General features: G+C 36.1%; 1 protein-coding gene across 1 annotated transcript; it reads right to left on the reverse strand.

Moving 5' to 3' along the window:
- Nucleotides 1–23,235: 23,235 nt before the first annotated feature.
- On the reverse strand, nt 23,236–24,845 carry LOC104215301 (aspartic proteinase PCS1-like). The gene has a single exon (XM_009765071.2). The coding sequence runs from the start codon at nt 24,720–24,722 to the stop codon at nt 23,373–23,375; it is 1,350 nt and encodes a 449-aa protein (XP_009763373.1). The 5' UTR covers nt 24,723–24,845; the 3' UTR covers nt 23,236–23,372.
- Between the last annotated feature and the right edge of the window lie 2,779 nt (nt 24,846–27,624).

Below are 27,624 nucleotides of genomic sequence, written 5' to 3' on the forward strand. Positions count from 1 at the left end.
GACATGAAATGTATTCCCTTGTTATACAGGTGGGCGCCTAATGGTAAAGACATGAAATGTATTCCCTTGTTATACAGGTGGGCGCCTAATGGTAAAGACATGAAATGTATTCCCTTGTTATACAGGTGGGCGCCTAATGGGTAAAGACATGAAACGTATTCCCTTGTTATACAGGTGGGCGCCTAATGGTAAAGACATGAAATGTATTCCCTTGTTATATAGCTGGGCGCCTAATGGTAAAGAAATGAAATGTATTCCCTTGTTATACAGGTGGACGCCTAATGGTAAAGACATGAAATGTATTCCCTTGTTTTACAGGTGGGCGCCTAATTGGTAAAGACATGAAACGTATTCCCTTGTTATACAGGTGGGCGCCTAATAGTAAAGACATAAAATGTATTCCCTTGTTATACAGGTGGGCGCCTAATCGTAAAGACATGAAATGTATTCCCTTGTTATATAGGTGGGTGCCTAATTGGTAAAGACATGAAATGTATTCCCTTGTTATACAGGTGGGCGCCTAATTGTAAAGACATGAAATGTATACTCTTGTTATACAGGTGGGCGCCTAATTGGTAAAGACATGAAAAGTATTCCCTTGTTATACAGGTGGGTGCCTAATGGTAAAGACATGAAAAGTATTCCCTTGTTATACAGGTGGGAGCCTAATGGTAAAGACATGAAATGTATTCCCTTGTTATACAGGTGGGCGCCTAATGGTAAAGACATGAAATGTATTCCCTTGTTATACAGGTGGGCGCCTAATGGTAAAGACATGAAATGTATTCCCTTGTTATACAGGTGGGCGCCTAATGGTAAAGACATGAAATGTATTCCCTTGTTATACAGGTGGGCGCCTAATGGTAAAGACATGAAATGTATTCCCTTGTTATACAGGTGGGCGCCTAATGGTAAAGACATGAAATGTATTCCCTTGTTATACAGGTGGGCGCCTAATGGTAAAGACATGAAATGTATTCCCTTGTTATACAGGTGGGCGCCTAATGGTAAAGACATGAAATGTATTCCCTTGTTATACAGGTGGGCGCCTAATGGTAAAGACATGAAATGTATTCCCTTGTTATACAGGTGGGCGCCTAATGGTAAAGACATGAAATGTATTCCCTTGTTATACAGGTGGGCGCCTAATGGTAAAGACATGAAATGTATTCCCTTGTTATACAGGTGGGCGCCTAATGGTAAAGACATGAAATGTATTCCCTTGTTATACAGGTGGGCGCCTAATGGTAAAGACATGAAATGTATTCCCTTGTTATACAGGTGGGCGCCTGACCTCAACAACAACTTTAAAAAATGCATTTGGCAATGCTTTATGAAAATATATATTTTGGCAATGTTTACACAAGCCGAACCACTCGGGTCGAATAGATTCAATATCCTATTCGAGGGCGGATAGACCCATCATATCCTATTCGAGGGCGGATAGACCCAAAATATCCTTATTCGAGGGCGGATGAACCCAAAATATCCTATTCGAGGGCGGATGAACCCAAAATATCCTATTCGAGGGCGGATGAACCCAAAATATCCTATTCGAGGGCGGATGAACCCGAAATATCCTATTCGAGGGCGGATGAACCCAAAAATATCCTATTCGAGGGCGGATTAACCCAAAAATGTCCTATTCGAGGGCGGATGAACCCGAAATATCCTATTCGAGGGCGGATGAACCCGAAATATCCTATTCGAGGGCGGATGAACCCAAAATATCCTATTCGAGGGAGGATGAACCAAAAATATCCTATTCGAGTGCGGATGAACCCAAAATATCTTATTCGAGGGCGGATGAACCCAAAATATCCTATTCGAGGGCGGATGAACCCAAAATATCCTATTCGAGGGCGGATGAACCCGAAATATCCTATTCGAGGGTGGATGAACCCGAAAAATCCTATTCGAGGGCGGATGAGCCCGAAATATCCTATTCGAGGGCGGATGAACCCAAAATATCCTATTCGAGGGCGGATGAACCCAAAATATCTTATTCGAGGGCGGATGAACCCATCTTCAAAACTTGAAATTGTCTTACCTCCGACTGTTTTTCTTAAAATCGTGCTGTCTTGCTATCCCTTAAAACTTGAATTGATTTCCTCGTTCCTCCGAGAAAATTTTCGACAATGGCAAAAAAATTTCTGCCCCAGTTTTTGGTGCTTTTCCTTCTGGCATGTTTTTTCTCCATCAATAAGATTTCCTTTTCCTGCTTCAAATCAAAGAAAATTTATTAGTTTTAAAACATGGTGAGTGGTCGTGCCACTCCTGCTGGGGATGGTTTTTCCCTTTCTCCCTTCCCCGCTCTGTGTTTCATTACGCTATCAAAACTTGCTGGGGTTTATTTTGCTGGGGATGAATTTTCCTTTTCTTCCTTCCCCACTCTGTGTTGTCCGACCCTCTTGGAACTTGGTCGAAAATCTGTCGAGGATGCTTCTACATCTCGATGATCTGCTGGGGATAACACTGCAAACCGCTGAGTAACACTGCTGGGGATAACACTGCTGAGGATAACTCTGCTGAGCAAAATATGTTATCTTATTCCTTCCAAGACTACTTCCTTTAAGTAGGATGTTTCATTCCTCCGCAAACTGTTTCCTTTTGCAAAACTGGTTTTTTTTTCTTTTTCTTATCTTTTTTTTTAATTTTTATTTTATTTTATTTTTATTATTAGTATTTTTCTTTGTTTTGTTATCTTCCTCCTTCGAAGACTACCTCCCTTAAAACTCGTTTTGCCTTTCCTCAAAAACTGTTGGGGATACCGATTTTCACCAAACTCGTGTTAGACTTCTCGAAAATTTTCGAAATGAACGAAAATTTTCTGCTCCAGTTTGACAATCTTTCTTGCGGCGCATCTTTCTGTCATCGGTAGCATTCCCTATACCTGCTTCAAATCAAAGAAAATTTGGTCAGTTTAAAACGTGGTGGTTGGTTGTGATACTCCTGCTGGGGATGCCAACAACCATTCTCCATCTATGCGTTGTCTGTCCATCTTGAAGCTTGGGCTGATACCTTCCGACCTTCTTGACGATTCCTTATTACCAAACCTCTTGACCATTTTCCCAGTCTCCTTATCCGACCTCACTTGCAGATCTTGCATGTTCATTGATTAACCACTTTCTTTGTTTATTCCTGTCACTAAAAGCAACCTTTTCTATTGGGGATATCCCTCTTCTTTTGTGGCATAGCTCGGAAACTGGCATTTCCACGACCTTTTAGTCTCATATGAATTTCCCAAATCATGCCCATTGCTCTCTGCGTTGTTCTTTCTTGATTTGTCCACGGGCCTTGGCCTTGAAGTATATAACCTTTGATTTTGGAGGGGATATACCTCTTGACACTCGTCCATCCTTTTGTCAATCTCCTTTTGCGGGGGATATCTTTCTTGACACTGGCCTCGCACTTGTTCCTTCCTGACTTAGACCATTTGGATGTTCTAATCGGATCTGGTCTTGCATAATTGAAAAGCTGATGGCAGATTTTGAAGTCATTTCTCACTTGTTCTGACTAAACAGACTCTACTGGGGAATTTTCTATGAAAGGAGAAAGATAAACAAAAAGGGAACCGAATAAAAGACAAAGGAAAAAGATGACTCTTTAACAAGAAAAACTATAAATAAAAACCTATCAAACGCAAATACCGACTCTAATGGTCATGACATGCACATGTGGCCTATCCTCTGCCGTCAATCGTCTTTCAAGATCTTCATTTGGCGATTCCCTATCTGATTCTTTATCTTATCCAACTTGTAGTGCTCGAAGGGTTTTCACTATCAAGCCTCTCTCATTTTGGTTTTTCTCTCAGTTTTTATCGCCTTATGGTGCCCGCGAAGATCTTCACTGATAAGACTCTCTCAGTTACTTTCCAGCTGGGGATTGGGGTGTTACCCATGAGACTCTCTTTTTATTTCTTTTCTGTTGGGAATTAGAGTCCTTTCTATTGTGGATCAAAGTGTTATGTTCACCGGTAAGACTCTCATTTGTCTGGCTTGGCATCTTTTGAAGACTGATCAGAAGGTCTTTCTTTGGACCGTAATGTGGGATTTTGGATAGGCTAGAAAGAAAGGGTATTAAAGGCTCAAGAACAAATCAATTTGGGGTTCAAAATTACAACCTTCAGAACCATATTTGTTTACAACAAGCGCAACCCTTGCCCCAGTTTCTTGCTTGGGGATGTTTTAATTTTTTGGCTACACTATGTTACACTATGCACACTATGACCGAGCCGTGAAGCGCCTACGTATCCTCTTTGAGGAATCAGGTCAAACGTAGTTCCCAATTCCTTTGTTTTCTTCTGACTTTATTTTGTTTTTGTTATCACTTTTTTTTCTTTTCATTTTTTTGTTGTTGTTGTTGTTTTTTTTTGTTGCTTTCTTTTCCCTTTTTTTTTCTTCTTTTTTTTTTCTTCCACGTTTGTGTTTCTAACCTGTTGTTACCGATTCCGAATGAGGGGTATGAAAAGAAAAATAAATAAGGCTCAAAAGGGGTAATGAAGGATAAAGTGTTTAGGTAGCAGAACAAAATGTCTTCGTCATTCCAGTCTTCAAAACATGCCGAGTGCAAACAACACAATTAAACAAAGATTTGTTGCCTCTTCTGATGGTGCTGGACTTGACAATTATATTCACACATTTGCTTTTTCATTTGTCATCTCTAAAGCACCGTTGGGCAACACTCTCACTCTCTTTATCATGAACGACCTTCATGTCAATTTGGCGAATCTTGCTTTTAACGGTTTTCTTTATGTTTTACTTGCCCTAGTTCCGCATGACTCGAGCTCCGAATAATCTCAAACCGTCCTTATTTCTTTTAAATGTTCCGATCACCTCTCAATGGTTTTATGATTAACTTATAAGATTAGGCCCAAACTGTGTGTGCATGTCATGTCACTAGAATCGGCGCTGAACAAAATGATATAAGAACTAAACAAAAAGATGACTGGCAATAATAAAAGACCGGATTTTGCATTAGACTAACGGTGAAATGGTTTGAATAACAAAACAAACAAAAACAAACCAGAATAAAATCCCTAAACAAACCTGGACAAAACTAAGCAAACCGATATGACAAAAATGGAAAGATAAGAAAGTTTAACACAAGACAATATCTGAATTACAACCCTAAGAATAATCCGGACAACAGAAATGACAACAAAATAAGCCACCAAAAGCTTCTCTCTTGCTAACCAAGGAACGGAGCGTCCTCCCACTTTATCAAACCTGGCATCTTAGCCAATGAGCTTCGCATCAATATTGCCAAGACCATTACCAACTTCAATATCATCAACCTCAGTCAACAAGTTCCCAATAGGATTCGAGTGCTCCCTGTCATCAGGCCTCATCCCCACAAAGTGTGCATCATGATGTGCAGGTAAAGGATTCGGCGCGATATTCTGGGTGTCATTGTCTTGGGTTACAATCAGGTTTTCCTGGATCTTGTGTTTCCGGCTTACCACAAACCAACCACCTTAACTTTCTTTGCGATTCAAAGCAGAACAGGTTAGAATGGACTCAGTCAGTTCTCATTATTAACAACATCTTTTTCCCCTTTTTTTTTCAATTTTCTTTCTTTTTTTCGATTTTTTTTTCATTTTTTTTGTTGTGGTCGAATCTTATGGAGATTGCCTACGTATCATGACCCCGCATGAATCAGACCTTGAGTGGTTCGGCCCAATAAAAGATGAATAATAATAAAATATTTTTTGGAATTTTCAATTTTCATAATAAAACAAACTTGATTACAAAAATAAACTGACCATACTAATAGACTTTGACAAAAGACAACAAACGGACTCGAAAATCAAATAACCCGCATACTCTAATCAAAGAATTACAACCTCAAAAACAAACAGCCAGATTCCTTCCCCTATATGCCAATTTTAACCAAATGGCTGTTTTTCAGACGTGGCCCCTTCTCAATTTCACATGAATTTTAAGGCCGGGACGGATTATTTTACGACCTTTCACAAACTTGTTCGTTCTTTTATGAAAATAGCCCTTCGACAACTGAAAGATACTCTAAGGTTATCTCGTCAAGAACGGTTTAAGACATCAGCGAAGCCGGGCCGGCTTATTTTAACTAAAAACCAAACGGTATTCACTTGACCACTGACTATTTTCTTGTTTTTCAAATAATAAAAGACCTGGTTTTGCAAACACGACCTTTCAGCACTTCGGAGACGAAGATTTTAAGGTTGTGTGGGATAACTGGTGGTAACCCAAAAGAATGACCAAAGATGGTCGTTTACGCAAAATCAGTCTTCCGACATCCCTTTCGAGAACATTCGGCTATTTTTGACAAAACGGCGTGACCCAACTTATTTATGACTCTTTTCTTGTTTTTTTTTTCAAATTAGAATAAAAAACCCGGTATTGCAAACACGACCTTTCAGCGCCTCTGGCGACGAAGATTTTAAGGTTGCGAGGGTCAAAAATTAAAACATAACCAAAGGTGGTTGTTTATACAAAATCAGCCTTCCGGCGTCCCGTTTGGGAACATTTGGCTATATTTGACGTGAGCGGCATTACCCAGCTTATTTATGACCAAGATTCGACATTTTTGGCTATTTTTGCAAAGGAGAGGTTGGACATCACCCGACTTATTTATGACAAAAGTTTTGACATGTTTTTTTCAAAATAGGAAACCCGATATAGCCAACATGGCCTTTCAACGCCTCGGGGACGTACATTTTAAGGCTGTGTGGGTCCATCGATCAAAATCTAAAAAGATGACCCAAAGGTGGCTGTTTATGCAAAGTCAGCCTTCTAGTGTCCCTTTCGGGAACATTCGGCTACATTTTGACAAAACAGCGTCACCCTACATATTTATGACCTTTTCTCGTTTTTCAAAATAGAAAACCCAATATTGCAAACACGGCCTTTCAGCGCCTCGGGGACGAAGACTTTTAAGGCTGTGTGGGTCAACTGGACCAAATCTAAAAAAATGACCCAAAGGTGGCTATTTATGCAAAGTCAGCCTTCCGGCGTCCCTTTCGGGAACATTCGGCTATGTTTTGACAAAACAGCGTCATCCGACTTCTTTATGATGAAATTAAAATTTGACATATTTTTTTTTTGGCTATTTTAGCAAAAGGGGAGGTTGGACCCGATTAGGGTTGCCTACATATCTCACATCCAGTGAGAATCAAACCAGCGTAGTTTGCCAGATAAATTAACTAATTTTTGAAAACAAACATATTTTTTCCTTTTTCTTTTATAGCAAAAGAAACTATTTTTCCTTTCCATTTTTTTTTGTGAAAACAAAGTAAACTAAAATAAAGGACTCTTTCCTATACACTTTCTGCTTTTTTGGGTAAACAAATAATTTTTAAAAGTAAAATATATTTTTTTTCAAAATTTCGGCAGAGTTCTGACAGTACTTGGACACTGGTTTTTTCTAAATTAATCATCTAACTCTCCACTTGCTATTTTTCTCTTTTTCTCAATTTTTTTCCAAAATTTTCTAACATTCCCTTAGATTCAGAAGCCGGTCAACATGCGGGTTCGAAACAAATAAATGCACAGAGCGTAAGTAGGATGCATCAGGATGGTCTTTTCTGTTTCAGGTTGCTATTCCTAGACGGACCCGACCCCTGTGTTGAGTCCCCTAAGTCAAAAATGCACATGATGCAGATAAGCATTCCTACTAAGGATCCAGCATGAAGTTGAGTTATTCTAGGTTCAGAACCTGGGTGTTTGTTTTAGACCTGGCTTACCCGAGCGGACAGCTCGAGCCGGGGGGGCAGCGTACCGGGGATACAGAAGCTCAACCCGGCTTTGCAACTTATCCGAACCTCGTTCTAAAAATGGGATTGACTCTAAACAGAAAAGAAGTCACACGAAGTGCACCCTTCTTCATGATTTAGAAGACTCAGAGAGGAGATGGGTTTCAGCACAGTTTATATACAGTTCACGAAATATCAAAGCGGTAAAAGCAGTCAACTAGCATATTAAGCACCGATCACGTAACAAAACAGATAAAGCTCAACATAACAATTTATTCTAAGCTCGATTTCTAACCCTGAACCAGAGGTTCTGGGTTTCGGTCCCCAACAGAGTCGCCAGAGCTGTCACACCTCCTTTTTCCGCCCCCGCAAGGGGTGAAGGAGTTTTTTCAATTAAAGGACAATCGAAACGGGATTTGTTTATTTATTTCAGAGTCGCCACTTGGGAGATTTAGGGTGTACCAAGTCACAAATTTAATCCCGAATCGAGGAAAAGAATGACTATGTATTACAGTCCGCGAACCAGAAATCCGGATAAGGAATTCTGTTAACCCGGGAGAAGGTGTTAGGCATTCCTGAGATTCGTGGTTCTAGCACGGTCGCTCAACTGTCATATTCGGCTTGTTTATCTGATTTTATACAATTATGAGCTCATGTGCAAGTTTTAACTCTTTACCGCTTTTATTATTATATTTTAAAAGAATGTGAACATCGTTTAAAAACATGTCTTTAGATTGCGTTACATGAAATGCACCCGCAATTCGGGACACATTTTTATTCAGTGTTTTGGGATTTGGATTTGGGTCGCATGAAATGCACACCCGAGTTTAAGAAGGTAAGATTATTAAAATGCGCGCCTAAAGCGATTAGCGTATTATTATTTTAGGTAAGGCCGTGGAGTTCGCTAAGCGCCCGATCCCGAGTTCTAAGTAATTAATACATACATTTTTGTGAGGGCCCCGCAATCTGTGCGTTTTATTTGGCGAGGCTCGTCTCATTTTTATTTAAAAAGGATAAACCTACAATGACTACATTTTTTCTATTAAGTTTGTTTCTAAAATAAAGGGAGGAATCCTAGTTAATAATACTTCCTAACTCATGTTGCAATTAACCTTAACTAATTATCCACAATCATTCAAATATCCAATTATCAACAAATGCAAGTCCAGAATCAATTTCCAAACTTATTTCCTTTAACAGAGTTAATCAACAAAACTATTCTAGGCTAATTAGTGTTAAGCAAACCCAATAGTCAAATTATACCTCCAGTTTTGAACTAACTCACAATTGCCATTACTAAGTACAAAACAGTATGGCTCCGGGATTGCACTGCCGATTATTAGGACGAGTGAGGACTGTGAATCACAAGATCGCTTTATGTTTTGAATAACTTCTGATTTTTAAAGCTTAACTACACTAAATGAAATTAAATTATCACATGTCTTAACAAACTATCAAATGTCCCGAACAATCCATGAGTTCGACAGTCCGAACCAATCTAGATCGTTGTAAAACAATTTTAATCACATTCCAAACTACTAAAATCCATTATGATAAAATACGGCAAGAACTAAAGCTTTCAATGAAGTTATATTTCCATTTTTCATTTCATTTTCAAATGGACAGCTACATGGTTTGAGATTCAGGATATGTACCTGGAAATGGCAATACAAGAAGAAAAGAAGGAGGAGTCAGCAACAGCAATAACACAGCAACGCAACAGCAACCCAACAACAACAATTCAAACCAGATTCGAGGCCCGGGAAAATTTGAAGAAAAACCAAACAAGCTCAATAGAACAAACCCAAAAGTTTGTAAAAGACTAAGCAGCAACAACCCACATCACCACAAACAGAATCAACCACGCGTGTATTAAACCCGAAACTAAACTCCTCTCTCACTTTGTTTTTGTTTTCTCTTTTTAAACTCTCCAACACTCTCTTAGGATTTTCAGAATGTCTTCCTCTCTCCAAAAAAAAAATCCTCTCTAAATAACTGTCCAAGTCCCCTCTATTTATTACCAACTTTCAACATTTTAAAATTAAATCCCACTATCTTCCACTCATCCCCCTTTTAATCTCACTACCTAATGTTTTGTCTCCCACTACATTAAACAAATATATTATCCCCTCCATTATATCTTGTCCCCCATGCCTACCTTAAACAATTATATTATTCCACCACTACATTATGTCTTGTCCCCCACCATATACTATTTTAATATTATTTAAATATTATTTAATCTTAATGGACAGAGCACTCAAAATAAATAATTGTTCAGATTTTCAATTCCAAAAATACCCCTCCGACCTTACTGAAATTACCATTTTACCCCTGAAAATACTGCAATTTACCAATCTACCCCGTTAGTTATAACCAATTCACTTAATCAATTCTAACCAAAATATAGCAGCTATAACCAATTCCTAATCAAATTTTATGAACAAACTCAAACTAAATGATGAACAACAAAGAAACAACTGGAATTATTTTGACTGAACAATATTTTTAAACAACAAATCTACTTTCAGATTTCAACAACAATAACAAATAAGTATATTCAAATCATTGAGCTCAAATTCAAATTAAACTTAAACAGAACAACTAAACAGATTCAAATCACTAAACTCAATAATCAATTGATTTTCAAATTAAATCCAACAACATTACAACAAAGATGAATGATTCAAACTAAATCAAAAAATTAAAAACCAAAACGTAAGCTCACATTAAATCACTAGATTAAAAACGAACTTCAAACAAAAAATGAGTACGAATTAAATCTATATTAAACAACAAAGATGACGGATTCAAACGATTTAAACTAACACTCTTCTATATTAAAACTAAATCCTTTTAAATTAATAAAAACAAACTGAAGAAATAATTAATTGAACTTCAACTTAAATCTAACAACATTATAATTAAACTAACAATTTCTATATTAAAAACTAAATCTTTTTAAATTAATAAGAACAAACTGAAGAAATAATTAATTGAACTTCAACTTAAAACTAACAACATTATAATTAAACTAACAATTTCTACATAAAAATAAACAAGAAAAAAAATGAAACAAACTGAAGAAGATAACAAAACAATAACACGAAATTAATATCAAACATATCTGATTTCAGATCCGAACACATCAAACAAATTACGGACAAAAACGAAACTTATACCAACTAATCGGATCGGAACGACGATGAACTCGAACGAAAACAAATATGTCTGGAAACAATTATCGCACCAAAATAACTCGACGCCGAAGACGACCACGAACGGACCATCGAAGAAGATGGTCGTTTGGTGTCATTTGAAAAACGAAGCAGTTGCGAGGAGAACGAAGCTGGACGAAGCAGAAGGCAGCAGCAACGCAACAGGTGCAGCTGGTTTTGAAGCAGATGCTCGACGAGGCAGTTATGGGAGGTGAAGCAGAAGCGATGGTGGTGGTTTGGGCAGTGGTGAGCGGAGGAGAATGACGAAGAAGACGAAGTAGCAGAAGCAGCAGACATGGTGATTTGGACGTGAAGCAGATGCAAAAAGGGCAACCATGGGACGTGAGATGTTTGGGTTTGCTGGAGGTCGATGGCTGGATGTAGCAGGAGCAGCAGTGTCGTTCATGGCTGGTCGTTGGTTGAAGATGTGAGCTGAGTGGTCGTTTGAGAAGATGAAGGTGACGGGGCAGCCATTGTCGAGCTTGAGCTAGACATGGAGAAGACGAAGCTGAAGGGGAGGTCGTTCATGGCTTGGGGGGTCGACGACTGTGTGTGTGTGTGCATGTGTGTTGAAGGAGAAGAGGAGGCAGCCATGGTTGGGAGCTTGAAGGGGTTGTTCATGGTGGGGGTGAAGAGAGAAAGAGGGGAGGGGGGCGGATGGGTTTAGGTTTAGGTTTAGGAAAAATGAAGTGAAGATTATGAGGGGTTAGGTCATTTGGGGTTATGGGGTGGACCGCGTCGGGTCGACCCAGTGGTTCTTTGGGTTGGATAAGAAGTTATTTAGTTTGGGTAGAGGTGTTTTGGGCCTAGGTTCAAAATTGAAGAAGAAGCCCAATTCAAATTTTTCTTTATTTTTTGCTCTCTTTTCTTTTACTTTCTAATTAATAAAACTAAAATTCTAAATTAAGTTATAAACTAAATTAACTTATCAAAAATACTAACTAATTTCTAGCAACATTTATAATATACAATTAAACACCCATTAAAACAAAATTGCACAATTTGACATTGAATGCCAAAAATGCAAACGATGCATATTTTTGTAATTTTCATTCTTGTAAAACAAAATTAATTACTCCTAATTGTAGAATTAAATCCTAAATGAAAATGCGACATATTTTTGTATTTTTTATTAATTTAACAAATAAACATGCATAGACAAATACAAATAATTATCCTAAAATGCCGCGAAAATTCTCAAAATTGCACACAAAGGAAAATCGTTTTATTTTGAATTTTTTGGGAGTAATTCTTTCATAGGGCAAAAATCACGTGCTTACAGAAAGCTTTTCCTTAATTTCAGCCCCTCCACTCCCTTTGGTTCCCCATTAGTGTATTAATTAATACCCCACTAACAAAGCACTAATACTAAAATATAATTCTAACTATTTCATTCCTAAATCACCCCCTGAAACCCCTTAATATTACTGCCTACCAGCTGTATTAAGACTTTTAATTCTAAAATTTGTTCCAGCTAACAAAGATTTGAAAACTAAATCTGACTAACAACTATAACCAAACTTATTGATAGCTATATGACTAAGGTCGAATCCCAATTGAAACAAACTAAACTGAATTTAAATCAACACACAGAACTTAACAGAATCATTTAAACTGAAATTGAAAAATTAAATCAATATGCACATGAATGCAGGTAACATGAATGCAAGTTCATTGTCAGCCTAATGACAATGCCCTGAAACTAAGTGCCCACAGATCAAGCATACACAACAAACGTTTGACGAACTTATTGATTTACAAACAAGAATGAATTAATTGAGGAAAACTAATTAACCGATTACCTACAACAAATGATAACAATCAATCTGAAAATAGCTAATCAGGCAATTTCAATCGGCATTGATAGGAACAGGGGTTTATAATAAAACAACTAATCGACGAACTTAGTCGAATCGTTACACACATTGTGACTCACAACAATTACAGCAAACAGAAGCAATGCCAGAATTGGACCAAATAAAAAGGTCTATTGAAGATGAAACAGAATTAATTAGAAGAAAAGTAGAAAAATCACACAAACTACTAAAATAGGCAACGAGATACACATAGAATACATGAACAGAAAGAAAGAAAGGAAAAATACCTCTGAATCTTAAAAAATGTAATGACCCATTCTCGAACCGGATTTGGACATTTTGAGGTCGAACAGACTTTAATCGAAGTATTCTCAACTGAGAATACCTCGATTAAGGTCTATTAGACCCCAACCCTTCATTTAATCGGACAGATCCCAAGGTTCTGGATTTTTTAGGGTTCATCCAGTCGATTTGGGGCTTGAAGGTTTCTGGTTAGATTCGAACCAAACCAAGCTTGATTTGGTTACGAATGAGGTCAGGGGAGTAACTGGGGTGAATTAGGGACTGTTTGGGGTATATCTGAATTGGCTCGAATCTTCAAATGAAGATTCGAGAAGTTCCAGGAAGATTCGAGATGAACAACCAACAGATCCATAACGAGGGTGGTTAGGGGGTGGCTTGGGGTGAGTTTGGGGTTGGTTGTTTCCATTTGGCTCGAATCTTCAAATGAAGATTCGAGAAGATGGGGGAAGATTCGAACCAAACGAGTAGCATATTTGGAACGGGGGTGGTCAGATGGTCTTATGGTGTTAAGGTGGTGGTCGGCGGCGTTGTTGCCGCCGGATTTCAGGCGAAGGGGAGCTAGGGCGGCTAGGGTTTAAGGTCCGTCTCTGAAAGAGACGATGAACATGAAAGGTGGGGGTGTTTGGTTTGGGGGGGCTGGGGTAGGGGAGGGGTGGTTTGATCTTGGCCGTTAGATTAGGCACGATCAACGGCCTGGATCAACTCACTTAACTAAACGGTGTCGTTCGGTTTAAGTTGGGGAATGAGTTGGCCCGGTGGTGAAGTGGATCGGGTTGTGGGGGAAATTTGGGACCGTTGGATCAATGGAGATGAACGGTTTAGATCAACATGCCTGAAACGGCGCCATTTCAACTATGCAGGGGCTGAACTGGATCGTTCGATCCAGTTTGATCAACGGCTCAGATTTGAGACGCCAATACGGCGTCGTTTGGGGTTATCTGAGACCAGGCAATGGATTGGGTCATGCATTGGTATTGATTTGGGCCCAATTTCATTTTAAACCTTGTGGCCCAATCCGAGTTTTATTCATTTTTGAACTTTTTTCCTTTTATTTCTTTAGTTCCTAATTTTAACACAATTCCTAATTAAATTGTAAAATCCAAATACAACTACACAAATATTAATTAACACTTACAACAATTAACACACAAATTAAAACTTTAAAATAAAATCACATAATGACAACAAAATAAAATAAAACGCATATTTTTGTGATTTTTTTTAGAGCCAACTGACGGTTTAATTAATTCCTAAATGCATAATTAAATCCTAAATATGCATACAACATGTATTATTATTATTTTTGTATTTTTCAACTAACTACAACAAGGTAAACATTTACGGACAAAAACACAAATAATTATCCAAAAATGCCACGTAAATCTTAAAAAATTGTACACCAAGAGAATTTTGTTTTATTTTTGATTTCTTTTGGAGTAGTTTTCGTGAAGCAAAAATCACGTGCTCACACCGTATACACATTCTTTTTTGCACTTGTCGTTGACGCAAATACTCCTTGTATCACACCATTTTAAATAGTTTTGGCGGCCAATAATGCTCATCACCCATTGGCTGCAACTCTCTACTATAGGTGTTTAAGTGTGCAGCAATAATGTATTCCTTATCAACATAGCTGGTTGTCGCGAAACCTGTATGTTGAAAGTACTTCATGGCATACGAGCAACGCATATGGTAGATGGATCATTTCCCATAAGATCATAACCTTTTGGATTCATTTACAGTGTTCGTATTATTCCTCCGATTTTGATGGATAGCGGTGCGAACTTCAAAAATATTTCGCTCGTTGCAATACTATAAATATGAATGCCAATGTGCTCGCCTCCTATATTTCTCAAATCTTTTCATTGATCTTGTACCTTATGGACGCTTCAATGTGTGGAATCAAGATAAGAGAAATCAAGTCAACATCCAAGTTAAAGTGATTCTCACTGAATGTATCCATTTCATAATTATGGGTGCCAATGTATTTACCCACAACCCACATATTTGTTTTCTTCTTCCCCGCACGCAGCATCTAATTACAACCCGTAAACCATCTACGGCAAATAACCCCGTATACACCCGGAGATGGATCCCATATTATCATCTCACGATACTCTTTTATGCTGTATTTTTTCACCGCCCTGCTTAGCTTTATCACGAAAAAGCATGCCCTTTGAGAGAACCGTTGGTCTAGATTCATCCCACATTGCTGTCTGAATTTCGTCAATATCCCTTGTGAGGGCATCCGCATATGGAATACATGGCAAATGATCAAGGTCGGGAATCTCCCTTGAATGAAACAGCATGTGGGACTCGTACACTCTTGGTCTAACGGGAGGTGGAGCATGCTTCCTCGTCAAATCAGATTCAACATTCTCTTCCTCCTCATCATCACCCTCGTCAGGGAAGGGTGTGTCATCTCCAGACTCATTGGCATTGTTGTCATAATCACTATTCTCTTCCTGACTCTGTGCATCTGCCAAATCCTTATTAAATATGTCTTTTTTGGGCAATTGAGTAAGGACAGGACCATCAAGTTGCTCGTTTTCACTGCACAACCAATAAAATAATGAGTTACTCAAATTGGTCCAAACTTTACATATAAATTTATATATTCACTTACAAATCATAATGTGTTGATATCCCATGATGCACATTATCATGTTGATGATGACTCCCGGATGGACCACCTTAATCCAACACACCAAAACTAGGCATATTCCAACTGGCCGTTGGTTCATAACTAGTAAAATTCATACCTGGTCGGTACCCACTATGGAATATATGAGTGTTAATACAAATTCAATACATAAAAATATACATCGCAACACAATGAAAAATTAAAGTTCACCACTCGGCTTGTGAATTATGTAAACTAGGGGGAAAATTATTTTCTCGCTCCTCATTCGCCCATGGAGATAAGTTTAGATCATTCAAACTCTTTCAGCCGGAACCTGTTCGGCTAAAACTGCTCCATAATAACCACCCGATGATTGAGGGATATCCCTACTTTGCGCAACCTCATTATTGCGAACGTCTTCAGCCTTGACGTACATTTCCAACAGTATTATCACAATAAATTCTCAGTATTCCTCCGGAGTCCTCAAAAAATCTCTCATAGTTTCATCGTTTTCGATGTTAAACTCAGCATAACAAGCAACCCATTGCGGAGTTACATAATACGAATATCTTTCAGTTACTTTAATATTCACCGAATGTTTGCTCAGACTCTTTTTTTTTTACATAACAACGATACCAATGTATCGTACTCCATTGTAAGTGGCAACTTAACATGACACTATGGCGATAAACTATAGCTTACTGAGTTATTCGCCACCACAGCCTCACCCTCCCTCCCTCCCCCCCCCCCCAAATATAATGAAACCCTAATTCTTCACTCTTCAGATATTATGACAAAATGCAGAACAACTTAACGAAGAAATATTTCACAAGAGTTGAGAATATTTCTGAATGGATTTTTACAAAATCCTTAACGTTTTTAATAAGGCAAAAACCAATCTAGAGGGTCGAATTTTTTGAGGTATAACGCCTTAGCGTAAGGCACTATACCCAGTTGAATTATTGTTATGTCAGTTAAGCCCAGAAGAGTTATTGGTGGGCCCATATAATATATATAATGCATGTTATATATAGGGCTGTTTAAAAGGGCGTTATACTTAACTGGGCAAACGACCGTCAAGGTATAGCGCCCTTTAAAAGGGCGTTATATATAAAATGGCCACCAAATTTTTTTCTACATATTTTAATTCTTTGAGTCCAAAAAACCACATTTTAGTTCTGAACTCCTAATTACATGGCACTGAACTTTTGCTTGTTTCTGGACCACTACTGCTGTTTTCTGATTTACTCAGCTCTTTCCTTGAAGTGAGATTCTACAATATATTATGTGCGCGCGTGTAACTAAGAATTTAAGACCGCGTTGAATTGGCTTCCTTTACTTAGTAAGCAATATTTCTCACGAGGCTGCATTCTGCTTGCTAGTTGTTACATTTCGTAAAGTTTACATCACTTAGTCTGGCGCCAGCTAAGGTCTATAACCTTTCTCCTTGAAAATATCTTGAAGTTGACATCATTTGGATTTGGTACATTACATACTGCCGTTTTCCACTAGCCAACTCTGTCACATCATTCTATTTCTCCAAATAATTAAACAACACTTTAGATTACACAAAGAAATTAGTAAAATAATTGGGCTGGTTTGACTAACCTACTCAACAGAAATATTATTGTTTAAGTTAGTCAAAAGCTTGAATTAAGATTTCGCAAGCAGTCAACAGGTCAAAGTTACTCTTTGACTTAAAGGTCGTTTAGTAAAGAATTAAACATTACTCGTTTAAGGGCATAATACCCTTTTAAAATACACACGTTTCAAATAGGGAGCAATAACTTTCAACTCATATATTCTAAGAATCTTATGAAATAATGTTTTGTAATTAGTTTGGTTATATTTTTCTCACTTAATCGAGAAAAATCGCCTAAAATTTGATGCAATAGTCAAAGGTTTAATTACAAAAAATTTGAGATAATTAGAAGTCTGAATTTCACTTACTCTTCCTTGCTAATTAAAAAATCCCCACCTTGTTATTGTCCTGTATAAAAATATAAATCTAACTACAAGTAATACTTCTGCGTGGTCATGGCATATTGAGTTGTGTCCTACATCGGTGGGTTATGTGTATCTTGGTCTCCTTATATGGTCTTGGGCAATCCTCACCTCACAAGCTAGCTTTTGGGGTTGAGTTTGGCGCAATGTCCATTCTTATCATGGTATCAGAGCCAGACGGGCATGTTGGCCGTCTGGCTCTGATCCACGCTCTAGTTGCAGGCCTGGGCACGACGGGGAGTGTTGAGTTGTGTCCTACATTGGTGGGTTATGGGTATTTTGGTCTCCTTGTGTGGTCTTGGGCAATCCTCACTTCACAAACTAGCTTTTGGGGTGGAGTTAGACACAAGGTCCATTCTTATCATGGCTTAATTTCAAACATCAATCATTTTTGTTGGTGGAAAATAAATCTTTATTCATCATCCCAAACTAAACATACATATTTTTCATCATTCTTCCGCTATTTCTATTCTATCCTTACTAACTTTCCTCTATCTCATCTATACTTTTATTTTCATGGACTGTTACTATACACTTCTTTTCTATCTAGCTATATAGTGACTCTATCCAGCTTATTCCTTTCTTGTTCTTCTTCTTCTTCTTCTGTACAGCTTCCATGCACTTGTTTTTGCATGTGTATTGTATATAATCCAATATTGCTTGTGGTCTTGGCACTCTTTTCATCCATACTGCATCATGCCTAGATCTCCATATGTGGTAGATGACTGCTGTTGGTACTGACATTGTGAATGCTCTACCTATTCTCCCTTGTGCTATTCTTGCCATCCTTCTCCATATCCCTGTCACCTCAGTGTTCTTTATATTCATACCTAGCCATTTGCAAACTTCAGCTAAGCACATCTTAGAGAATGTGCATTCAAAGTATAGGTGATCCATTGTTTCAGTATTTCCTTCACATAGCATACAATCACTATCTTCTGTTATTTTCATTCTCAATGTTCTATCCTTTGTCAGTAGTTTCCTTTTCATTGCAAGTCAGCAAATGAAGCTATGCTTAGGGATGTTCATTTTATTCCACACTTCTCTGCTCCAAGCCCATTGTTCCAATCTTCCCCTTCTCCAGTGGTATCCACTCTTGATTGTGTATTTTCCTGTACTTGCTTGCCATCCATTTCCTGTATAACCTGAAACATATGTATCTCGTATAGAGCATATTTTCCTCCAATACCAGCTACTGTCTTGGGAAGGATTATATTGCCACCAGTCTTCTCCTTTCAGGAATATATGATTGATCCATTTGACCCACAATGTGTCTTCTTTATTTACTATGTGTCAGACACACTTTGCTATAGCAGATTCATTCCATATGATGCACGCCCTTATTCCCAATCCTCCTTCTCTTTTAGGTCTATACACAAGGTCCCATGCAACTAGTGACACCTTATTTGATATGCCTTTTCCGGCCCATAGGTAGTTTCTGCATATTGGAGTGATGTCCTTAAGAACCTTCTTTGGTAGGATAAAAATAGCAGCCCAATATGAGTGAATATTTATTAGCATTGAGTTGATCAACTGGACCAACATCAATCATTTGGCCAACTAGTTCTTGGAAATTTCAGATTCCTACATAAAATCAGGGCGGAGATAGTAATGTCGGATACGCGTTCAGCTGAACCAAGTAGCTTTGATCCAAATTATTTGTCTTAAATTTTGTACTAATGTTATATAAATTAATAATTTAATCCAGTAACTTAAACGGATTATAATTCCGAACGCATAAACTTTAAATTTTGGCAATTTAATTTGTTAATTGTTTTTGTACTATCACATTATCAAAAAAATAACTTAATAAATTCAAAATAATATATAAAAAGGACTATACGAGTAATAATAAAACAGAAAAATTCTTGAAACGTGGTTAAAAGCGACTAGTCGTTAACAAAAATAATGATGACAATAACAAGATAGGCTCGTGCAAAGGTTGAAAGAGAAAAAAGAAAAGGGAATTAATCTAAAAAAATTACCTGCTGAAATTCCCCAATTAATCATATGATGTTGCCAGTAGAAGCTGAGTGAGGACCCTACCATTACTTTGCTTGTGATGAAACATTAATTGTTTAAATCTAATTTTCAGTCAAACACATAAAAAGAGAAAAACATTAACTACTCGTAATACCTTCACAATATTAGATTTCTTTTTCATTTTAACACATAGCCACAGCCCACAGCTCAGTTTTTATGATATTTCAGTTTTCTGACATTTTCATAATAATTGTGTTTCTAGTGACAAGCAAGCATTATAATGGTATGGTAACTACTCATTCGTCATTATCAGAGATTTTGAGGTCGAGTCTTAAGTATGAAGTCGCATTTATTATGACATTTTATCCTCGATAAAAGAATTTTGGTCGGATCCGAATGTAATCGAGCTTTAATGCGAATAACGAACATCGAATTAGAACAATAAAAAAACCTGTTAGTTGATACATTACAGCCAGACGGCCTATCCTTAGTACAAGAGGGTTTAATTATCCAGCAAGGTTCACTGACTAGATATTTGTACTAGATCCTGTGTCTTGATATATTTTTATGAATCTCCTTAATAAAAAATTTAGGTCTGCGCGGATTAAAATGGAGTAATAATAATCAAACTAAAAAAAGCAGTTCAATGTACAAAATATTCCATGTTCACGTAGGATTGGGGGAAGGGCCATAAACACCATATTCTTGTTTCATGAAAAACTTAGTTATCTAATTAGATGTGAGTGAGCTCTGATACCAATTGATGGATTATTATATGCAGCGGAAGCAATCCCAGTATCAAAATCACATGTAATTTAGACAACTAGCATAAACGGGATTTCACGGGTTACCTCTTGAAGCGTGAACATATCTCTTCTACCACGTGAGCCTTCAGTTCCATAACTTCTCAATGGAATCTCCATCACCCGCACAATCGTGATCCTCGAACGTTCCACGGTCTTCTACTGTGTTACCCAAATAATACCCGAAAATAGCAATTTCGTGTGGGCGAAATTTCTAGGAAAACTTGGCTGAAAATTTCAGCCACCATGTACTCATCCCTCTAGGTGGAAAACCTTATGTATTTATAGCACAAGTTTTAAGGGTTAAGACCCTTTTCCAAAACCTGTTAGGTTTTCTTTTCCACCAGAAAAAGGATTCCTTTATTTCCTATTATTTAGGCACAGTAGGGACCACAGAATTTAATTAACAAGGCTTCCAATTATGGAATTAATTTGTAATTTTCGAAATTAATATCCACCATAATTAATTACGAATTATTCCACTAAAAATTCGTAATTACACTCCTTATTCAATTTCGAAATTCATCCATTAAATCTTATTTAACTCCCCATGTTAAGATTCAGATACGAATCAATTAAATTAAATTACTGACGATTTAATTTATTGATTATTTCCTTTAGACTTTCGCTTAACTTATTTCATGTGTCGGATACAAAATCCACCGGCCGGGTTTACACATGAAAACTTATAAGCTTTCATAAAGGTATATCATCAATCTCTAAACTGAGACATGGATTCCATCAACTAACTATTACTTCGCCAATGTATATTATTATTATCCAATTTACCAGGCATATTGACCCACGAAAGAATCTCGCCTTTTAATAAATCAAAACAATAATAATATACACAGCTAATAATAATTATATCAAGATTAAGAGTATAAGTACATTTAATGGCTAGAGAGTTTATTTTATTAAGTCAGTATAAAATACTTATCTCTACCTGGTCCGTTCAATACATACAAAATGTACTAGCACAAGAAGTTGGAATGAAACCATTCCCATAATCAAGATTAATTATATTTAATCTTGTGCTACAATCATTCCTGATGGTTTGTCCAATTCCATCATTAGATTGTGAACTCAAACTTTATACTTATAAGAACCGATGATTTAATCTTCCGTGTATAAGCTAAACTCTATACACTAAATCATCTACTATATAAGCAAAGGACACAGACTATTATATGATCTATTTAAAACTTTATTAAAACTGAATAAACAATTATTTCATAATAAATACTATATCTAAACCAAACTCATGGTTAATAGTATATATCCCAACAAGATCAATGGACACAACTTTACCATTGCTCCAAGACTTCTCTCCGCAATAATAATCGAACTCTCAAATTTATATTTACAACGTCCAAGCAACCAAACTATCTGTTTTCAAGATTTAATTAAGGGAGTTCTATATTAACCAAAGTTAAAATCAATTTTGGCAAAAACGATTCAAATTCTATCAAGATATCATAATTAATTTCGACAGCAACATACACTTAGGGCAATAATCTATGTTTTTTAGTCCCTAATAATTATTATTAAGATAATTCTTATATATATATATATATATATATATATATATATATATAATCCTTGAGTTTAGCACGTTGATCATCATTACTATCTACAAGAGCTTTATTCATTCTAATCTCGTATAAATATTAAATATTTAATGTCCCCACTAGCAACTAGAGAAAAAAGAGAGTCAGTAGTTAGTAAGACAGTCCACTAGTTGAAGTCTGTCCCACAATTAAATAATTTCATGGCCGACCACGGCAATCAATATGGACCAAGAAGCATGTTAATAAGTTTTCTTGTCCATTGAGATTTATATCTAGCCATAAATATTTTTATAAGAAAACACTAATAAGAAGTTTAGACATTTCAAAAATTTTAAAATACTGAAATATGATAATATACATGTATCTTTTACCATGTTAGTCTAGGAATTGTTGTATATTACCCTTCTAAATAAGGATATTCTTGTCTCTTACACTTATGTACAACTTTATAAATACAATAACAACCCCAAAACATTACTATGTCATGGTAGGATGGATCTACTAGGTCGGTTATGGATTCATGTGAACTTTGCAACTTTCGTCCAAATATTATATGTATATATATTAAAAATTCATTAATTATCTATAAATATTTAAATGTATAATGATATTAAAGTGAAGTCACGGTACAATCCCTAAACTTTAGTTAGTGACTCCGACTCTATGTCACCAGCGCCAAAATAACTTCTTAGACAACACCTTCTGCGGTTTTGCCTACATTATGATAGTCGAGTGTCTAAGGACCCGTTTATCCACGAGTTATTTCCTTTTTTCAGATTTTTTTTAGAAGCGTATTTAATTTGTCCATTAAAATTTCTAAATTCTTAGAGATTTTTCATCATTTTTCAAATTTCAAGTTTTTCGGGAAAAGTTTTTTTCCCACTTACAAAATTAATATTTTTGTAAGTAAATTGTATGTCCTAACATAATTTCAAATTTCACATATTATTTTTCAACTTAACGCCAAATATATTTTTTTTCAAAAATTACAATTTTTATGTCCAAACGCCTACTAAATAGTTTAACAGGCAACTTGGTCCATTTATAATGTATGCCACTTATTAAAATCAGTATATGGATTTAAGTATCAAACATTTGTTGTTGTTAATTCTGTTGTAGTTTCCATCAACGAACACAAAAGAACTTAGTGCTATCAGCTTCAAAAAATTAGAAGAATAATATAACTATAAAAGAATGGCAAATTTAATCAATTGCATATACATATAATACATCATATTTTCTCATAATCTACTAGATTACTATAATATTTTACACAGCACAAGCCCTAAATCATCCTCTTGTATATGACTAATACTCATTACACTTGCCTACTACACTCTCCTTTGCCAAAACCTACTCGTCGATTTCTCATATCAAATTCTACCCATAAATTTTGCTGGTGAAAATTACCAATAATATTGCTTGCTATTCCAAGTGATTCTGACCGTCCGATTCCAACACAATGGATCCCACCTTCTACTTCATCCAACATCCTTTCCTTATTGATCAAAATATCAACCCCGTTTTCAAATTGCAATGTCATATCACCTATCAACCGTCCGATTTCGATCGGACGGTTATCGAAGCACATGTCGAGTGCACCACCATAAACGTAACCTTTTTTCAATCTTGGACCTACTAACCTAACAATTTCTTCTCTGACCTTATTGTACGCTTCTTCCACTAAGAAAGTGTACTCCGTGCCGGAATCAATGATCGTCTGGCCGGAACCACCAGCGTTTGGCCGGAAAACCCTCCCGGAGATGTTTAATTTTTTGCCGCCAATTTTTATCCCCACCATGCCAACAGTAAAAGCTAGTGGATCCAAATTTGGCATGCGTTGACTTTGAGGAAAAGTCAAAAGATTTATGTATTGAAATGTATGGGAATTAGGGTTTTGGCCTAGGTAAAATGTTCCACTAGGTTTAACTGCATGGCTACCTTGTCTAATTGGCACGCAATATGAGAATTTTTGTACCTTAGCTTGGGAGGCAAAAGAAAACCGTCCAAGATTCATTCCCAAAATACCCTCAGCATCTTCGGACTCGGTCGCACAACCAAGAATCAAAGGAGGGGTACTTTGGGAACGTGAAAATGTAATTTTTTCACGGACAAGATTACCCTCAGCTAAAGTACCATCAGCATAAAAGTAGGAATAGTGGCACAAACGATTTTGGTCACAAGTAGTTGGAAGGGTAAAATCGGGAATTCTTGGCTTACATAAAGGATGAGTACAAGGAAGAACAGAGAAAGTAGAAGACAAAGAAGGATCAAACGACGTCGTTGGTGGGGGTCTTTTGGGAATTTTCTTATGACATTGAATCCAAGAAAGTTGGCTACCAGTGTCCAAAACCATTTGTTGATTTTGTGGTGGTGTTCCTATTGGTAGTGTAACAATTAAAGCCATTGAATATTTAAAAGTTGATTTATAGTTCAAAGATGGAATTCTAGACATAGTTTTTGTATTTTGAGTTTGTCTTCTATTATTAGAAGCCATAAAAGAAGAAAGAAAAAGAGCTTTAGAAGAAGAGTTATGTGATAAAGATGTTGAAATAAGAGGAAATGACATAGAAAAAGGCTTATGTTTAATGGTTTTTTGTGCTGAGATGTAGAGAAAATTGAAGATTATGAGAAGAAGAAGAACAAAAACTCTAGAAGAAGAAGCCATGAGAGTATTTCTTTTTGAAGATTTTTGTAGAGAAGAAAGGAAGGAGAATTATATGGTTTTAATTTGTGAGAGGTGAGTAGATGGTTAGTATTTATATGGTTTAATGAGAGGAAAAAAACAAAGGAAAATAAAAAGAGGAAAACTAAAACGCGGTTTCTTTAATAGGGATTTTAGTAGTTTGCAAGCTGTGTTGTAATGAGAACAGTTACCTACTTTGCTACTGAGTTGTAGGTGAGATACTGGCTAAGTTTTTCACCAAATTTGTAGTTTTATTACAGCCTTAGGCCTCAGGGTGTTTTCTAGGGGCTGTGATAGTAAAAATCCGAAAATCCTAACCAAATCCAAAATCAAATCAAATCGACCAAAAACATCAATACTTTTTTATTTGATTTGATTTTGGTTTTGAAATTTAAAAATCGATCAAATTTGGCTTGGTTTTGGTTTTAATTAAAAAAAACGAACCAAACGAATATAGAATTATCTATTTTAAATTTATTATTACACCTGTATATGTATACTTTTATACAAAGTTTTAAATTTTTTATAGTAAATATCAATCGTTTGCACTTTTAGTACAGTTCTTTACCTTTACATTCTAGTTTAATTGGTAGTTTTCTTTTGTTAAGTGTAAGAATCTATTTCATGTTAAAAATAATATATTTTTAATTGAGTCCTTAAATTATTCATCACTATTTGATTCAATTATCATCAATATATCTCGGTAAATAATAGATTTCTCAAAGGGCAATTGATTTGATAGTGTTACGTTGAAAATGTGATCGCCGAAATGTGTGTTTGGTAGTGTATGTCTTATATTTAAGAAAAAACCGGCAAATAACCGAAAAAATCGAAAAACCGACATAAACCGAATCAAGAAAAAAATGACTTAATTGGTTCTAATGTTTGAAAAACCGACTTACTTGGTTTGATTTCTTTTTAGGGAAAAACCGATCCAAACCGAACCATGAACACCCCTAGTGTTTCCTTATGAAATACATCACTCCTACCCTAAAAGTAGAGTTTTTTATTTGATTTAACGGTAAAGTTGTCTTCATGTGTCCTATAGGTCAGGAGTTCGGGCCGTTGAATTAGTCACTGATGCATCGGGTTAGGCTGCCTACATCACGCTTTCTTGGAGTGCGGTCTTTTTCCGAAACCTACATGAATGCGAGATGTTTCGTGCAACTGGCTGCACTATTATGTATTGAAAAAAATTGTTTTTCTGAAAAAAATTATTTATGTTATTCTTGTGAAAATCAGATATCAGATTTTTTTTTTTATTCTTTTAGGGTGAGAGCTTTAATGCAACATAAAGAGTTGTGCAAGTATGTGACTGGAGGTCAGTTGTACAAATAATAAAAATAGTTACATAAATATAAGGTAAGATTTTTATAATATTACAATAATGTAGCACATAACATGAACCATTGCTCATTTATTATGAGAACTTATTATCGGATAATTGTACTAAGTTATGCTAATTTATTATTGTTACGTGGTTATTGAGGTGCAAATATATATTAATTAACCATGACTAAAAGTAAAAAGTCTATATGTAAACATATATTATGTATATATTAATTTGGTATAAATATTTGATGCGGATAAAATAAGGTGTATTTTTATAATAAAGTAATTATTTTCTACTAATTTTTAGTCTTGAAAAGATCTAATCGCGAGAAAAGCAGAAAATGAATTCTTTTGTCCTCTTCGATGAATTTCTTTTGAGTTCTTCTGTTTCTATGGAAAATTAAGGTCACAAATGTGACGAAAAAGTGAAAAAGAAAAGAAGGATGAAATAAATTTTTTTTGTATAAAACTATGATAAAATTAGGAAGACAAATTGGAAGTTGAGTAGTTGGCTTTTGGATAAGGACATTTTGGAGCTCAAATTAAGATTAGCATATGCAAACTTGTCCTCTAGTTATTGCTTCTTTCTTTTCATTATATATCTCCCTTCTCATTTCTTTTGACCCCATTTCCTTCTTGTCCTCTTTTCTCATAATCTTTTGTATTCTTTCGGCACCTCCCTTTTCTTCTTCTCTTTTTTCTTTCCCTCCACTTATTCACAAATATAAAATAAAATGTCTGTGGTAGCAAGAGAGTTTAAGTATTGTATATGCAAACAACTTAGGTCTCTTATATGATAGTTATTGGTAAATTCTTGTAATATATTTATTACCTGATAAAATAATAACTAACATATAATTAGAATAATTAATTAAACTATATATATTGATTATGTAATTTTTTTTTTACATTAACTCAAAGAAAAATCCTGAATCGAGCGTTTTTATTAGGTTATGTACTAAAGCACTAGCATTCACACCACCAAGGGTTAAGGTGGGGTGGATAGAATTTCTCCATTCTTAATAGGAGATTTCATGCTTGAACTCGAAAAATAAAAAATCATATTCCATTTGTTCCAGTTTATCTAACACTCTTTTCTTTTTAGTTCGTCCTAAAAATAATGCTCGCTCCGGTTAACATTAATTAGCAATGAAATTGACCATATTAACATTTACTATCTCTTCACATAAACACTTCTAACACATACTCCAACATTAATTACTTCAAGGGCAATGTAGAAAAAAAATAATTAATTCATTTTTGAAATTTGAAAAAATTATTTATTTTGGACCACAAGAAAAAAGACAAAAAATCACTTATTTTGGACTGGAGGGAGTATCACCTTTTTATAAATAAAAATAATTTAAGATAGATTTATAGTCACACGAAATTTTAAGACTTGTCCCTCCTATCATAGAGGAAAGGAAAGACTCGGGACTTGTACTCCCCAACTTGGAAACTCAGCTTATAGCGAAGAGTGAACCGAGGCTCTTTCACTGAGATTTCACCCAGACTTTTCCTTCATTAAAGTCTTAATTCAAGGAAGGACTAG

The sequence above is a fragment of the Nicotiana sylvestris genome, chromosome 5 (assembly GCF_000393655.2).
Source record: "Nicotiana sylvestris chromosome 5, ASM39365v2, whole genome shotgun sequence".
Lineage (NCBI taxonomy): Eukaryota > Viridiplantae > Streptophyta > Magnoliopsida > Solanales > Solanaceae > Nicotiana > Nicotiana sylvestris.